Source organism: Aotus nancymaae, unplaced genomic scaffold (genome assembly GCF_030222135.1).
Source record: "Aotus nancymaae isolate 86718 unplaced genomic scaffold, 86718_ANA_hifiasm-v0.15.2.pri h1tg000028l, whole genome shotgun sequence".
NCBI classification, from domain to species: Eukaryota; Metazoa; Chordata; class Mammalia; order Primates; family Aotidae; genus Aotus; species Aotus nancymaae.
Window position 1 is genome coordinate 17809607 of NW_026988441.1, and position 12441 is coordinate 17822047.

The 12441-nt window shown below is 54.2% G+C and overlaps 1 protein-coding gene across 2 annotated transcripts; it reads right to left on the reverse strand.

The window, feature by feature from the left end:
* Positions 1-6549: 6549 nt before the first annotated feature.
* HAMP (hepcidin antimicrobial peptide) lies at positions 6550-10849 on the reverse strand. Of its 2 annotated transcripts, XM_012438156.2 has the most exons (4): positions 10757-10849; positions 9343-9516; positions 6845-6904; positions 6550-6755 (listed from the first exon to the last, which is right to left on the reverse strand). In XM_012438156.2, the coding sequence occupies exons 2-4, from the start codon at positions 9430-9432 to the stop codon at positions 6651-6653; spliced, it is 255 nt and encodes an 84-aa protein (XP_012293579.2). In that variant the 5' UTR covers positions 9433-9516; positions 10757-10849; the 3' UTR covers positions 6550-6650. The 2 variants fall into 2 exon arrangements, with proteins under 2 accessions (XP_012293579.2, XP_012293572.2); XM_012438149.3 differs by lacking the exon at positions 10757-10849 and having other exon boundaries at positions 9343-9556.
* Between the last annotated feature and the right edge of the window lie 1592 nt (positions 10850-12441).

Below are 12441 nucleotides of genomic sequence, written 5' to 3' on the forward strand. Positions count from 1 at the left end.
GTCTAGGCCCCCACTTGCCAGCCCCTCCCCTCCCCCTGGGTGCCAGGGGCCGCCTGCCTCCAGGGCCCAGCTCCTCCCTGCCCCCGGGGGAGGGGGGCACAAAGGGGCCCTTGTCACCACGGGGCTCGGACTGGGCAGCCTGACGCCTGGGTTCTCCTAACTCCTTCCTGGAGGGGTTGGGGGTGGCTGCCTTGCTCACTCCTTTTCCTCCATCCATGTACACCCTGATTCTGGGTCCTGGGGGGGTGGTCTAATCTCTTTGGAAGTCCCAGGCTGAGGGACAGAGGCACTGTCCTCAGGGAATCTTGGTGGCAACATTAGGTGGGCAGCAGGAGGAGACAGGTCCTTTCCACCCTCAGCATCAGTGTCACCTCCTCTTGCCATTTGTAATGACCTTCCGTGTTCACCGACACCTTTCGAGAGAACATGACCTCCATGCGACCAGAGGCTTTGTCTTGGATATTCTCAATCCATCCCTGCTCGTAGACCAGCTCCTGGCACGCAGTGGAGCTTAATGAACAGCGTGGGTGGTTGAACGTGTTCCTCCGAGCCCCGGGGCACCTTCAGACTCAGGGCCTGAGCACCTGCTCCTCCTCCTTCCTGGAGAGCAGTCCCCACCCCATAGCGCTCCCCCCTCTAGAACTGGCTGCAGTTCACCCATCCTGTAGGCTCAGCAGCCCAGGGCCGCTTCCCTGGGAAGCTTTCCCATCTTGCCCCATCAGCCAGGCCCCTCCATTGCAATGCTGTCCTTTTCCTTCTATAGCCTTGGGAGGCTGGCCCACGTGTACCCTAGGTGTGCCCACCTCTGCCTCCCACTAGCCCAGAAACTCTCAGAGGCAGTGGCTCACCAGAAACCTGTCTGTCTCTCTGTCATGTGCACCCTTCTGTCCCCTGGAGCAGTGCTTGGAGCACAGAGGGCTGTGCTGACCGAGTTGGATGAGGCCCTGCTGAGCACAAATTCCACCCCTTGGTCACGGCTGTTGCAAGGTGGGAGGTAGGGGCTGGAGCAGCTGGAGGTGGTGTGACGAAGCACACCATGATTTCACCATGAGCTATTCTGCCGCACTGGGACATCGCCTGTCACCCTTCAGGCCAGAGCAGTGGGGAGGGAGGGTCCTCGCTCTCAAGGGAGAACCCAGGGGGTGAGGGGCGGGGAATCCCTCAGACCAGGGAGAGAGGCGTTGTGGGGCTGGGGGGGAGTTGGAAGGGGAGGGGGAGTCCCACCCCCACCCCAGGCTTCATGATGTCAGACTCTGCCCGTGCCTTCCCCAGTCCGGGACAAAGGCCCATTGAGAGTCGGGTGGGGCTTGAGTGCCTGGGTCCTGGAGAAGAGAGGGGCTTGGTGCCTGGGCTTTGGTGGTGGTGGTGGGGGGGTGACAAGGAGATCCTGGGGGCATTGGCATGTCACAGCCTTCAGCATCAACACTAACCTCGTTGGCATTGGAGTCGTGTGCTGGTGCAGTGTGGGGCTCCATCTCCTCTCTGGGTGTCAACCGAAGGCTGTCGTTGGGTAGAGGTCAGTGTCCCACAGGAGCACTGGCCATAGTCACTGACATCTGCAACTTGGGTCTCCAGGAGACCTGCGGGAGTGAGGCGCTGGAGCCAGTGAGAGGAAGGGGCTGGTGAGAGGGCCTGCGACTGGCGGGCAGGTGCTCTCAGCGGGCAGGCGACCTGCAGCTCCAGTGGCCGGCGATGCCGCATCAGCTGATCTCTTATGCGAAAGCGGGTATCTCAGTTTTCTAGGGCTGTTACAACAAAGTTTCACAAACTGGGTGGCTTAAAAACCAGAATTGAGGCTGGGCTCGGTGGCTCATGCCTATAATCCCAACGCTTTGGGAGGCTGAGGTGGGTGGATCACCTGAGGTCAGGAGTTTGAGACCAGCCTGGTCAACACGGTGAAACCCTGTCTCTACTAAAAATACAAAAATCAGCTGTGTGTGGTGGCAGGTGCCTGTAATCTCAGCTACTCAGGAGACTGAGGCAGGAGAATCTCTTGAACCCAGGAGGTGGAGGTTGCAGTGAGTTGAGATCGTGGCACTGCACTCTAGTCTGGGCGACAGAGTAAGAATCTGACTCAAAAACAAACAAACAAACAAAAACAGAACTGAGCTTGAATTCCAAGATCAAGGTGTTGGCAGCCTTGGTTCCTTCTGAGGGCTCTGAGGATCTTTTCCGGGACTCTCTCTGCATGGCCTCTTCATCTTCACATGCTCTTCCCCCTGTATTCATCCCTGCCCAGATTTCCCATTTTTATGTACGTATGTATGTATGCATGTTAGAGACATAGCCTTGCTTTGTCGTTCGGGCTGGAGCACAGTGGCGCAATCATAGCTCACTGCCACCTCGACCCCCCAGATTCAAGTGATCCTCCTGCTTCAGCCTCTCTAGTAGCTGGGACTACTGGCGGGTTTTTTTTATTTTTGTTTTTTGTCTTGGTAGAGACAGTGTCTCACTATATTGCTCAAGTGATCTTCCTACGTTGGCCTCCCAAAGTGCTGGGATTATAGGCATGAGCCACCACACCCTGTCAGATTTATCATTTTTTTGTTTTTTGTGTTTTGAGACAGTTTCACTCTTGTTGCCCAGGCTGGAGTGCAATGGCACGATCTCGGCTCACCGCAACCTCCGCCTCCTGGCTTCAAGCGATTCTCCTGCCTCAGCCTCTTGAGTAGCTGGGATTACAGGCATATGCCACCACGTCCAGCTAATTTTGTATTTTTAGTAGAGACGAGGTTTCTCCATGTTGGTCAGGCTGGTCTCAAACTCTCAACCTCAGGTGATCCGCCTGCCTCGGCATCCCAAAATGCTGGGATTACAGGTGTGAGCCACCGTGCCCAGCCTTCCTGTTTTTATAAGGATACCAGTTATATTGGATTAGGATCCACCCATCTTATTTTAAGTCGATTACTTCTGTGAAGACCTTACCTCCAACTCAGGTCACATTCTGAGCTACTGGGGGTTAGAACTTCGGTGTGACTGGGGAGAACACAGTTCAACATCTAGCAGCAGGAATTCAGAATCAAGCTCTCGGCTGTGGGGAGCTCTCCCTTAAAGCGTAAAGCTCTCATCGATGGGGGCTGAGGCTGAATCCATCCAAGGGCCCTTGCTGCCCTCGGTCAGTGCTGGCAGCTGCACAACCAGCCCCCAAAGGACTGCAGCTTGCTCAAAATGCAAGTTCCAAGCCCCACCTTGCACCTGTGAAATCAGAAATTCTGGAGGCCCAGCTATCTGCATTTTGTCTGTCTATTTGTTTTACAGACAGTCTCACTGTGTCACCCAGGTTGGAGTGCAGTGGTGCCATCATAGGTCACTGCAGCCACGAATTCCTGGCCTCAAGTAATCCTCCCACCTCAGCCTCCTAAAGTGCTGGGATTATAGGCATGCACCACCACGTCCAGCCTTATCTGCATTTTATTTTTATTTATTTAATTTTTTTTTTGAGACAGATCTCATTCTGTCACCCAGGCTAGAATGCAGTGGCAAGGTCTCGGCTCACTTCAGCCTCTGCCTCCCAGGTTCAAGCAATTCTCGTGCCTCAGCCTCCTGAGTAGCTGGGACTACACATGTGTGCCACCACGCCCAGCTAATTTTTGTATTTTTAGTAGAGATGGGCTTTCACCGTGTTGGCCAGGCTGGTCTTGAACTCCTGGCCTCAAGTGATCCTCCAGCCTCAGCTTGCTGAAGTGCTGAGATTACAGGCTGGAGCCACTGCACCTGGCCCCATCTGCATTCTCACAGGCCCTCCAGGAGCTTTTGAGCACGCTAAAGTGTGAGTATCTCTGCTTTGCATGTTCTCCCATCTCTCTAGGGCCACCCCAGAGAACTGCTTGCTAAGGAGAGAAGAGCACCCCATGTCATTGTCATTCCTGATTTCAGGTTTCCCACCTGCCAGGAGGGAGGCCTCCACCCTTCCCTGTCAATATGAATCCTTTATATTGATGAGGCATCGGACAGTTTCCAAAACAATTTCACACTCATCTAGAGCCAGATAAGCCAAGTCCTGTAGAGACACTTCTGGTTATTTTGTTTTTTGTTTTGAGACGCAGTCTTGTTCTGTTGCCCAGTCTGCTGTGCAGTGGAATGATCTTGGCTCACTGCAGCCTCTGCCTCCTGGGTTCAAACGATTCTTCTGAGCCTCCTGAGTAGCTGAGATTATGAGTGTGCGCCACCACACCTGGATAATTTTTGTATTTTTAATACAGACAGGGGTTTCACTATGTTGGCCAGGCTGGTCTCGAACTCATGACCTAAGGTGATCCACCCGCCTTGACCTCCCAAAGTGCTGGGATTACAGGCATGAGCCACTGCACCCAGTGCTTCTGTTCTTTTAAAGGTAAGGAGAAGCCAGGCATAGTGGCTCACACCTGTAGTCCCAGCATTTTGGAAGGCTGGAGTGGGAGGATCATTTGAGGCTGTGAGTTCGAGACCAGCCTGGGCAACACAGCCAGACCCACGTCTCTACACAAAATACAAAAATTTAGTGGGGCGTGGTGGTAGGCACCTGCTCCTCAGGAGGCTGAGGTGGGAGGATTGCTTGAGCCCCGGAGGTCAAGGCTGCAGTGAGCCATGATCACGCCACTGCACTCCAGCCTGGGCTATGGAGCAAGACCCAGACTAAAAAAATAAAATAAAAAATACAGATGAGGAGGTGGAGCTCCAGATATGAAGAAGATGCATGCAAGATGTTGAAGCTAACAAGATGCCAAGCTCACCACAACTTCCCTCTCCCTACGCCTTCAGTCTTCATTCAGGAAACCTCCCCTCCCAGAAGACAAGCCTCCGTGGCTTCCAAAGCTAAGGCAGACGTTGGTGGTGCGCTGGGCCAGTCTGGCTCCCAGCTGGGCTTAGTTTGGCTCACAGAATGTTGATGTAAAAAGACAAATTCCTTTGCTCAGTTGCCAATACTGTAAAAGCAAGAAATCTCATATAAAAATAGGAATTCCCACCTTCTCTTGACAAAATCAGAAGCTCTAGCCAGGTTTGCCTGCCTTGGGTGTGGCGGCCGTGTCTTGGAGCCCTCTCCAGCTAAGCCTGGGCCTTCCCACTCCCTGTCCACACCCAATGTCAAAGCCGAATGACCAATGCCCTTTACCATCAAGTGAGAGCTGTTGCTTCCAAGGAGCTAAGAAGACAGTGAAATGCAGCTCCTATCTTTGTTTCTATCAAATGTGGGGCAGGCCGAGCATGGTGGCTCAAGCCTATAATCCCAGCATTTTGGGTGTCCGAGGCGGGCTGATCACTTCAGGTTAGGATTTTAAAACCAGCTTGGCCAACATGGTGAAACCCCATCTCTACTAAAAATACAAAATTTAGGGAGGCCGAGGCGGGTGGATCATGAGGTCAAGAGATCAAGACCATCCTGATCAACATGGTGAAACCCTGTCTCTACTAAAAATACAAAAAATTAGCTGGGCATGGTGGTGCGTGCCTGTAATCCCAGCTACTCAGGAGGCTGAGGCAGGAGAATTGCCTGAACCCAGGAGGCAGAGGTTGCGGTGAGCTGAGATCACACCATTGCATTCCAGCCTGGGTAACAAGGGCAAAACTCCGTCTCAAAAAAAAAAAAAAAAAATACAAAATTTAGCCATTCATGGTGGCCAGCGCCTGTAGTCACAGCTACTCAGGAAGCCAAGGCAGGAGAATCGCTTGAAATCAGGAGGCAGAGGTTGCAGTGAGCTGAGATCCAACCATTTCAGCCTGGGTGACAGGGTGAGACTACGTCTCAAAAAAAAAGTCTCTGGATCTTAATTTGAGAACCTTTATAGCAGTGTCTGTTTAAGTTTTCCCTGAGCCACACTGGAAGAACAATTGTCTTGGGCCACACATAAAACACACTAACACTAACGACAGCTGATGAGCTAAAAAAAAAAAAAGTTGCAAAAAAAAAATCTCGGTGGGTGTGGTGGTGCGTGCCTATAGTCCCAGCTACTTGGGAGGCTGAGGTGGGAGGATCGCTTGAGCCCAGGAGTTCTGGGCTGTAGTGCAGTATGCCGATCGGGTGTCCGCAGTAAGTTTAGCATCAATATGGTGACCTCCCAGGAGCAGGAGACCACCATATTGCCTAAGGAATGGTGAACCGGCCCAGGTCGGAAACGGAGCAGGTCAAAACTCTGTGCTGATCAGTAGTGGGATCGTGCCTGTGAATAGCCACTGCACTCCAGCCTGGGCAACATAGCGAGACCCCGTCACTAAAAAAAAAAAAAAAAATTTCATAATGTTTTCAGAACGTTTACAAATTTGTGTTGGGCAGCATTCAAAGCCATCCTGGGCTGCATGTGGCCCTCGGGTTGGACAAGCTTGCCTTGTAGGCACTGATTTCTACTGCTGTTTCAGGAAGACCTCAAGGAGAGGAAACATTAACTTACATTCCCTGTTATTGCAACGTGAAGGGGGAGAACAGAAACAAATGTGCTTTACCAACTTTTCTGGCAACCTCCAGGACCCAGCAGCCCCACAGGACCCACCTTGCACTGGCACTTGCAAGGCAGGGATCAGGACAAGATCTTAGCCCAGGCCCTCGGCAGAGAGAAAGGACAGCAGACACTCTGGTTTGGAAAACAAAAGAACCAGCCATTTTATTCCCAGACCTGTGTTCTGGGGCAGCAGGAATAAATAAGGAAGGGAGGAGACAGGGGCAGGGCAGGAAGGTTCTACGTCTTGCAGCATATCCCACATTTTGATTGACGACAGCAGCCGCAGCAGAAAATGCAGATGGGGAAGTGGGTGTCTCGCCTCCTTCGCCTCTGGATCATGGGCTGTTGGAAGGAAGGGAGTGTGAGCCGGGAACAGGCCTGAGCATGGGAAGGGAGCAGGGGGCTGGGAAGGGCATCACTGGCTTGCTCACCATCCAGCCGGCCCTGGCTCCAGCTCTGTCCTGGGGTTGAAGCTCAGTGAGTTGTCCTGTCTGTGAAAGCAGAAGGGGGCGTTGAGGATGGCAGGGGACCCGGCGGACCTCTTAGACTGGCTCCCAGCAACCCGCTCCTCTCCAAGTGGTTTAAACCCAGAGCTCAGCTGGACTTCTAGGAGGGGCTTTGCTTTCTTGCTTCCGTTCACCTTCCCACGGGCGGTTCTTCCCTAAAAAACAAACCTCCCAGATCCGCCTCCTCCTCTTTCCACAGCTGTGACTTCTTTGGGACATCACCTTCCCTTGCCTGCACACCAGTGCCAGCCTCCTAACACATCTCCCTGCATTCTCGCCCCTCAATCCATTTGCCACAAAGCAGAGTCACTTTGTTTGTTCTTTTTTTTTTTTTTTTTTTTTTTTTTTTTTTTTGAGACGGAGTTTCGCTCTTGTTACCCAGGCTGGAGTGCAATGGCGCGATCTCGGCTCACTGCAACCTCCGCCTCCTGGGTTCAGGCAATTCTCCTGCCTCAGCCTCCTGAGTAGCTGGGATTACAGGCACGCGCCACCATGCCCAGCTAATTTTTTCTATTAGTAGAGACGGGGTTTCACCATGTTGACCAGGATGGTCTCGATCTCTTGACCTCGTGATCCACCCGCCTCGGCCTCCCAAAGTGCTGGGATTACAGGCTTGAGCCACCGCGCCCGGCCACTTTGTTTGTTCTTTTAGAGACCGGGTCTCCTTCTGTCACCCAGGCAGGAGTGCAGTGCCACAGTCATGGCTCACTGCGCCCTCGGCTTCCTTTGCTCAAGCGATCCTCCCGCCTCAGCTTCCTGAGTAGCTGGGACAGCAAGTGCAAGCCACCTCACCCGGCACATCTTTTAATTTTTTTGTAGAGGTGGGGTCTGGCTGTGTTGCCCAGACTGGTCTCAAACTCCTGGGCTCAAGTGATCTTCCTACCTTGGCCTTCCAAAATTCTGGAATTATAGATGTGAGCCACAGTGCCCAGGTGGCAGACTAATATTTTTAAAAACATGGCCAGTGATACCGTGGTTTTCCCCACTTAAAAAATTTACAGGAGGCCAGGCAAGGTGGCTCATGCCTGTAATCCCAGCACTTTGGGAGGCTGAGGTGGGCAGATCACCTGAGGCCGGGAGTTCAAGACCAGCCTGGCCAACATGGTGAAACCCTGTCTCTACTAAAAATACAAAAATTAGCCAGTGTGGTGGCGGGCACCTGTAATCCCAGCACTTTGGGAGTTCGAGGCAGGTGGATCACTTGAGGTCAGGAATTCAAGACCAGCCTGGCCAACATGGTGAAACCCTGTCTCTACTAAAAGTACAAAAATTAGCCAGGTGTGGTGGCAGGCACCTGTAATCCCAGCTACTCAGGAGGCTGAGGCAGGAGAATTGCTTGAATCCAGGAGGTGGAGGTTGCAGTGAGCCGAGATGACACCACTGCACTCCAGCCTGGGTGAGAGAGAGAGACTTCATCTCACACACACACACACAAAAAAAGCCTGCAGAGGCTTCCTCTTTACTCCAAGGAAAAATCAGTGTCTGCATGGCTGCCCACAAGACTTTGGGACCTGCCCACCCTCGGCCTCATCCCCAAGTCCCACCTTCTCCTCTGGTTCAGCTGTGACCCTGGGCTATGCTGGCTTGTCCTCTCCTTGGGTCTTTGCCGCCTCCATCTCTCACCCTCCAAGACATAGGTCAACTGTCACTTTCTCAGGAAACACTTGCTCAACTGCCAGCCCCTTGACCGCGCCCGTGGTCCCCCCACCTGTGGCGTGCGCCTGCCGTCCCAGCTACTCAGGCAGCTGAGGTGGGAGGATCGCTCAAGCACAGGAGGTTGAGGCTACAGTGAGCTGTGACTGTGCCACTGCACTCCAGCCTTGGCAACAGAGGGAGACCCTGTCTCTAAAAAACAAACGAAAAAGTGACTGCTGTGTGGCGAATGGATCACGATCACTCTACCGAGTGACACGACATAGGGGCTTCATAAATACCCACGGAATTTGGACCTTCCAGTCCCTGTCACTCGGTGCTTCATTGATTTCTGTTCTCTTTTTGGAGATGGAGTTTTGCTCTGTCACCCAGGCTGGAGTGCAGTGGTACAATCTTAGCTCACCGTGCAACCTCCACCGCCCAGGTTCAAGTGATTCTCCTGCCTCGGTCTTCCATGTAGCTGGGATTACAGGCACCCACCACCACGCCCGGCTAATTTTTGTATTTTTAGTAGAGACGGGGACTCACCATGTTGGCCAGGCTGGTCTCAAAGTGACCTCAAGTGATCCACCCACCTCAGCCTCCCAAAGTGCTGGGATTACAGGTGTGAGCCACCGTGCCTAGCCTGATTCCTGTTCTTTAAGCAGCTGCCAGTCCCCCTGAGCCATCCTGAGCTCTGCTCAGTGCTCAAGTGTCTCCAGTGCCCTCGGCTGGGGCCTGGCTCTCCCATCCCTGCTACCCTGCTAGGACCCAGGCTGCTGGGCTCTTACCTGCTGTGGGAAAACGAAGCCACTGGTCAGGCTGGCGAGGAGGAGGAGGAGGAAGAGGCAGACGGCCCAGATCTGGGAGCTCAGCGCCATCGTGCTGTCTGTCCGGCTGTCCCACTGCTGGGTCTTGAGCTTGCTCTGGTGTCTGGGACCCAGTGACAGTCGCTTTTATGGGGCCTGCCAGGGGAGGCAGTGGTCTGAGCCCCCTCCCCTTTGCTCTGACTCATTTCCAAGAAGATAGTGGCGCCGAAAAGGCGGGAGAGATAAGCGGGAACAGAGCAACAGGGAACAGGGTTGTGTCACCCTCAGCCGGCAGAGGTGTGTCCGGGGGGTGGGGCAGACGGGGCCACAGACACACACTGCTCGCCAGCCCAGTCATCCAGGGAGACCTTTCCCCATCATGATGTCATCCTGCTGATTGGGAAAAAGATCCCCGCTTTGCTTCAGGGGTTAAGCAGTTTGATGAGCAGAATCAAGGTTCCGCTCTCCTCCACCTGCTTCCCGGCCGCCATGAGCACGGCAGCTGCAGGCCCCTCAGGAGTGTCCAGCATGTTGGGGGAAGCATCCATTGCATTGGGCTCTCACCACACATGCATAGGTTCTGGCAGGGAACGCTGGATGGCCCTGAGCAGGACGGGCATCAGCGTGTGCCCCTGATCCGCACATGGTGTTTTCCCACTGTCAGACCCTTGAGATGTGGCTCTGGTAACTGGAAAATGTTTGAGCAAAGTTTTGGCCATAAATGACAGCAGTAATATGGCCCAACACCGTGGCTCATGCCTGTAATCCCAGCACTTTGGGAGGCCGAGGCATGAGGATTGCTTGGGCCCAGAAGTTCAAGACTAGCCTGGGCAACATAGGGAGACCCTCATCTCTACAAAAAAATTTTTTAAACAGTTAGCCAGGCATGGTGGCACACATCTGTAGTCCCAGCTTTTGGGAGGCTGAGGCAGGAGGATCACTTAAGCCCAGGAGATTGAGGCTGTAGTGAGCTATGATCATGCAACTGTACTCCAGTCTGGGTGACAGAGTGAGACCATCTATAACATATGAAATAGCAGTAACGGTAAGAGCTAACATCTGCTGTCTGATGAGTGCATTTTATACGATGGCACATGTTAACTCACTTCTGCACCAGCTCAGCCCGTGCCGCTTATTCTCCCAGCAGCACTTGCTATCCCACCCTGGGCTCTGCTCTGTATTTAGGGGCTGCCCTCTCAGCCATCCAACCCCAGGGGTCTGGGCTCCCCAGACCCTGCTCCCTCTTAGGAGCCTCCTCCCCATTGAACACTCATTTCCTTCACTTTAAAGAAAACGCACCAAAGGCAGAGATCAGCGTACAGCCCAAGCTTGCCCAGCCAGAGGCAGAGCTGGGATTCCAGCCTGGAGAGCCTGACCCCAGGGCCTGTGCACTTACCCATTGGCTTCCCCATCTCCCCTAAAACACAGCAGGGCACAGTGGCTTGTTAGACCTGCTCCAGAGCAGACTGTGCACATCTCAAAATACTGCATTCAGTAGCATCATGGTGGTACCCTGAAATCAGCAGTGGTGGAAGTGTTGACATATGGAAATCGGCAAGCACTACAAGCCAGGGATGTTTACAGGGAGCTGGTTCCTTAGGATACCAATGGCTGGGGGATAAACCCAGGCTGCCTGACTGCTGGCTGTTAGCAGTCATCCACCCACTGCCACTATTCCCGCCCACTGCCACTATTCCCGCCCACTGCCACTATTCCCACCCACTGCCACTATTCCCGCCCACTGCCACTATTCCCGCCCACTGCCACTATTCCCGCTCACTGCCACTATTCCCATCCACTGCCACTATTCCCACCCACTGCCACTATTCCCGCCCACTGCCACTATTCCCGCCCACTGCCACTATTCCCGCCCACTGCCATTATTCCCGCCCACTGCCATTATTCCCGCTCACTGCCATTATTCCCACCCACTGCCACTATTCCTATCCACTACTAGGTGCAGCTCAGGGTGCACATGGTCCAAGGGCCCTTGGCTCCAGATGGGCCCTTGGACATTTTGCCACTTTGCCTCTTTCATTCCAGGGCCATCCAGTGTCAGCCCAGTCACCAGAGCCTGGGAACGTTGCTGTCAAGGAATGAACACTTCTTCTTCTTGGCTGCTGAGCCGCTGCCAAGGCCCACTCAAAGCACAGAAACGGACAGGCCCTGTCATCTGCCTCCCTATCCACACCACATGGGAGGCTCCTCGTGCCACAGCCTGGGTAACAAAGCGAGACCCCATCTCTACAGAAACCTGGCTATAGTCAGTCGGTCAACGTTACAGTAAGCCATGATCATCGCCACTGCACTCTAGCCTGGGTGACAAGAGTGAGACCCTATCTCTGAAAACTGAGTGAATAAAGATGGCTTCAGATGGGAATGGCTAGGAAAAGGAGACAGGGCTCTTGAGGGAAGAGACGAGGTGGGGGGCATTCGGGGGTAAGGCAGGGCATGGAGCTCCACAAGGTGAGCAGAGTGGCAGGCCCAGCTCCTGGGAGTGGACGGAGCTGAAGGGGGCTGCAGGATGAGGCAGGGCCGAGAGTGGGGGCATGCTCACTCGGGGAGACCACGCGGCAGCCCCCAGCCCTACCAGACTGCATCTCAGCTCGGGCCAGGTTTCATCATCAGCCAGGGCAGGGGTCACAGCACAGGCGCCAGAGCCTCGGTGGAAGGCGACAGGCTGACGGGCCAAGCTTGGCGCTCTGGCCATCTGCCCTCTCTGGGGGTGAGGGGCTCAAGGCCAGGCCCCACCATTGGCTGGTGCAGAGGGGAGGGCTTCAGCCCAGCAGGGTAGGGCCAGGGGCTGGTCCTGTTTCCAGGAACTGCTGACAGAGACCCCAGCCTCTCCTCCAACATGGGACACGTCCTTGACCCCAGCTCCCGCTGCTCCACACCCTCATACACACCTAGGGCCTCAAACGGGACATTCATTCCTTAATTCCTCCATCCATCCAACCACTGGGTACCGGGTGGTGCTGCTGGCAGGGACTGCACACAGCCATGTGCACAACAGTGGAATGGTGCCTTGTGGAGCTCTGCAGACCCCAGGCCCCATCCCCACTCCTGAGACGGACAGATACA

Excerpts from the sequence above, each read along its gene's own strand:
- HAMP (XM_012438156.2), bottom strand. The coding sequence starts at position 9,432 with ATGGCGCTGAGCTCCCAGATCTGGGCCGTCTGCCTCTTCCTCCTCCTC. Across the intron at positions 6,905-9,342 it reads GCTTCGTTTTCCCACAGCAG|ACAGGACAACTCACTGAGCT; the intron begins GTAAGAGCCCAG and ends CTGCTTTCACAG. Across the intron at positions 6,756-6,844 it reads GAGCCAGGGCCGGCTGGATG|CCCATGATCCAGAGGCGAAG; the intron begins GTGAGCAAGCCA and ends TCCTTCCAACAG.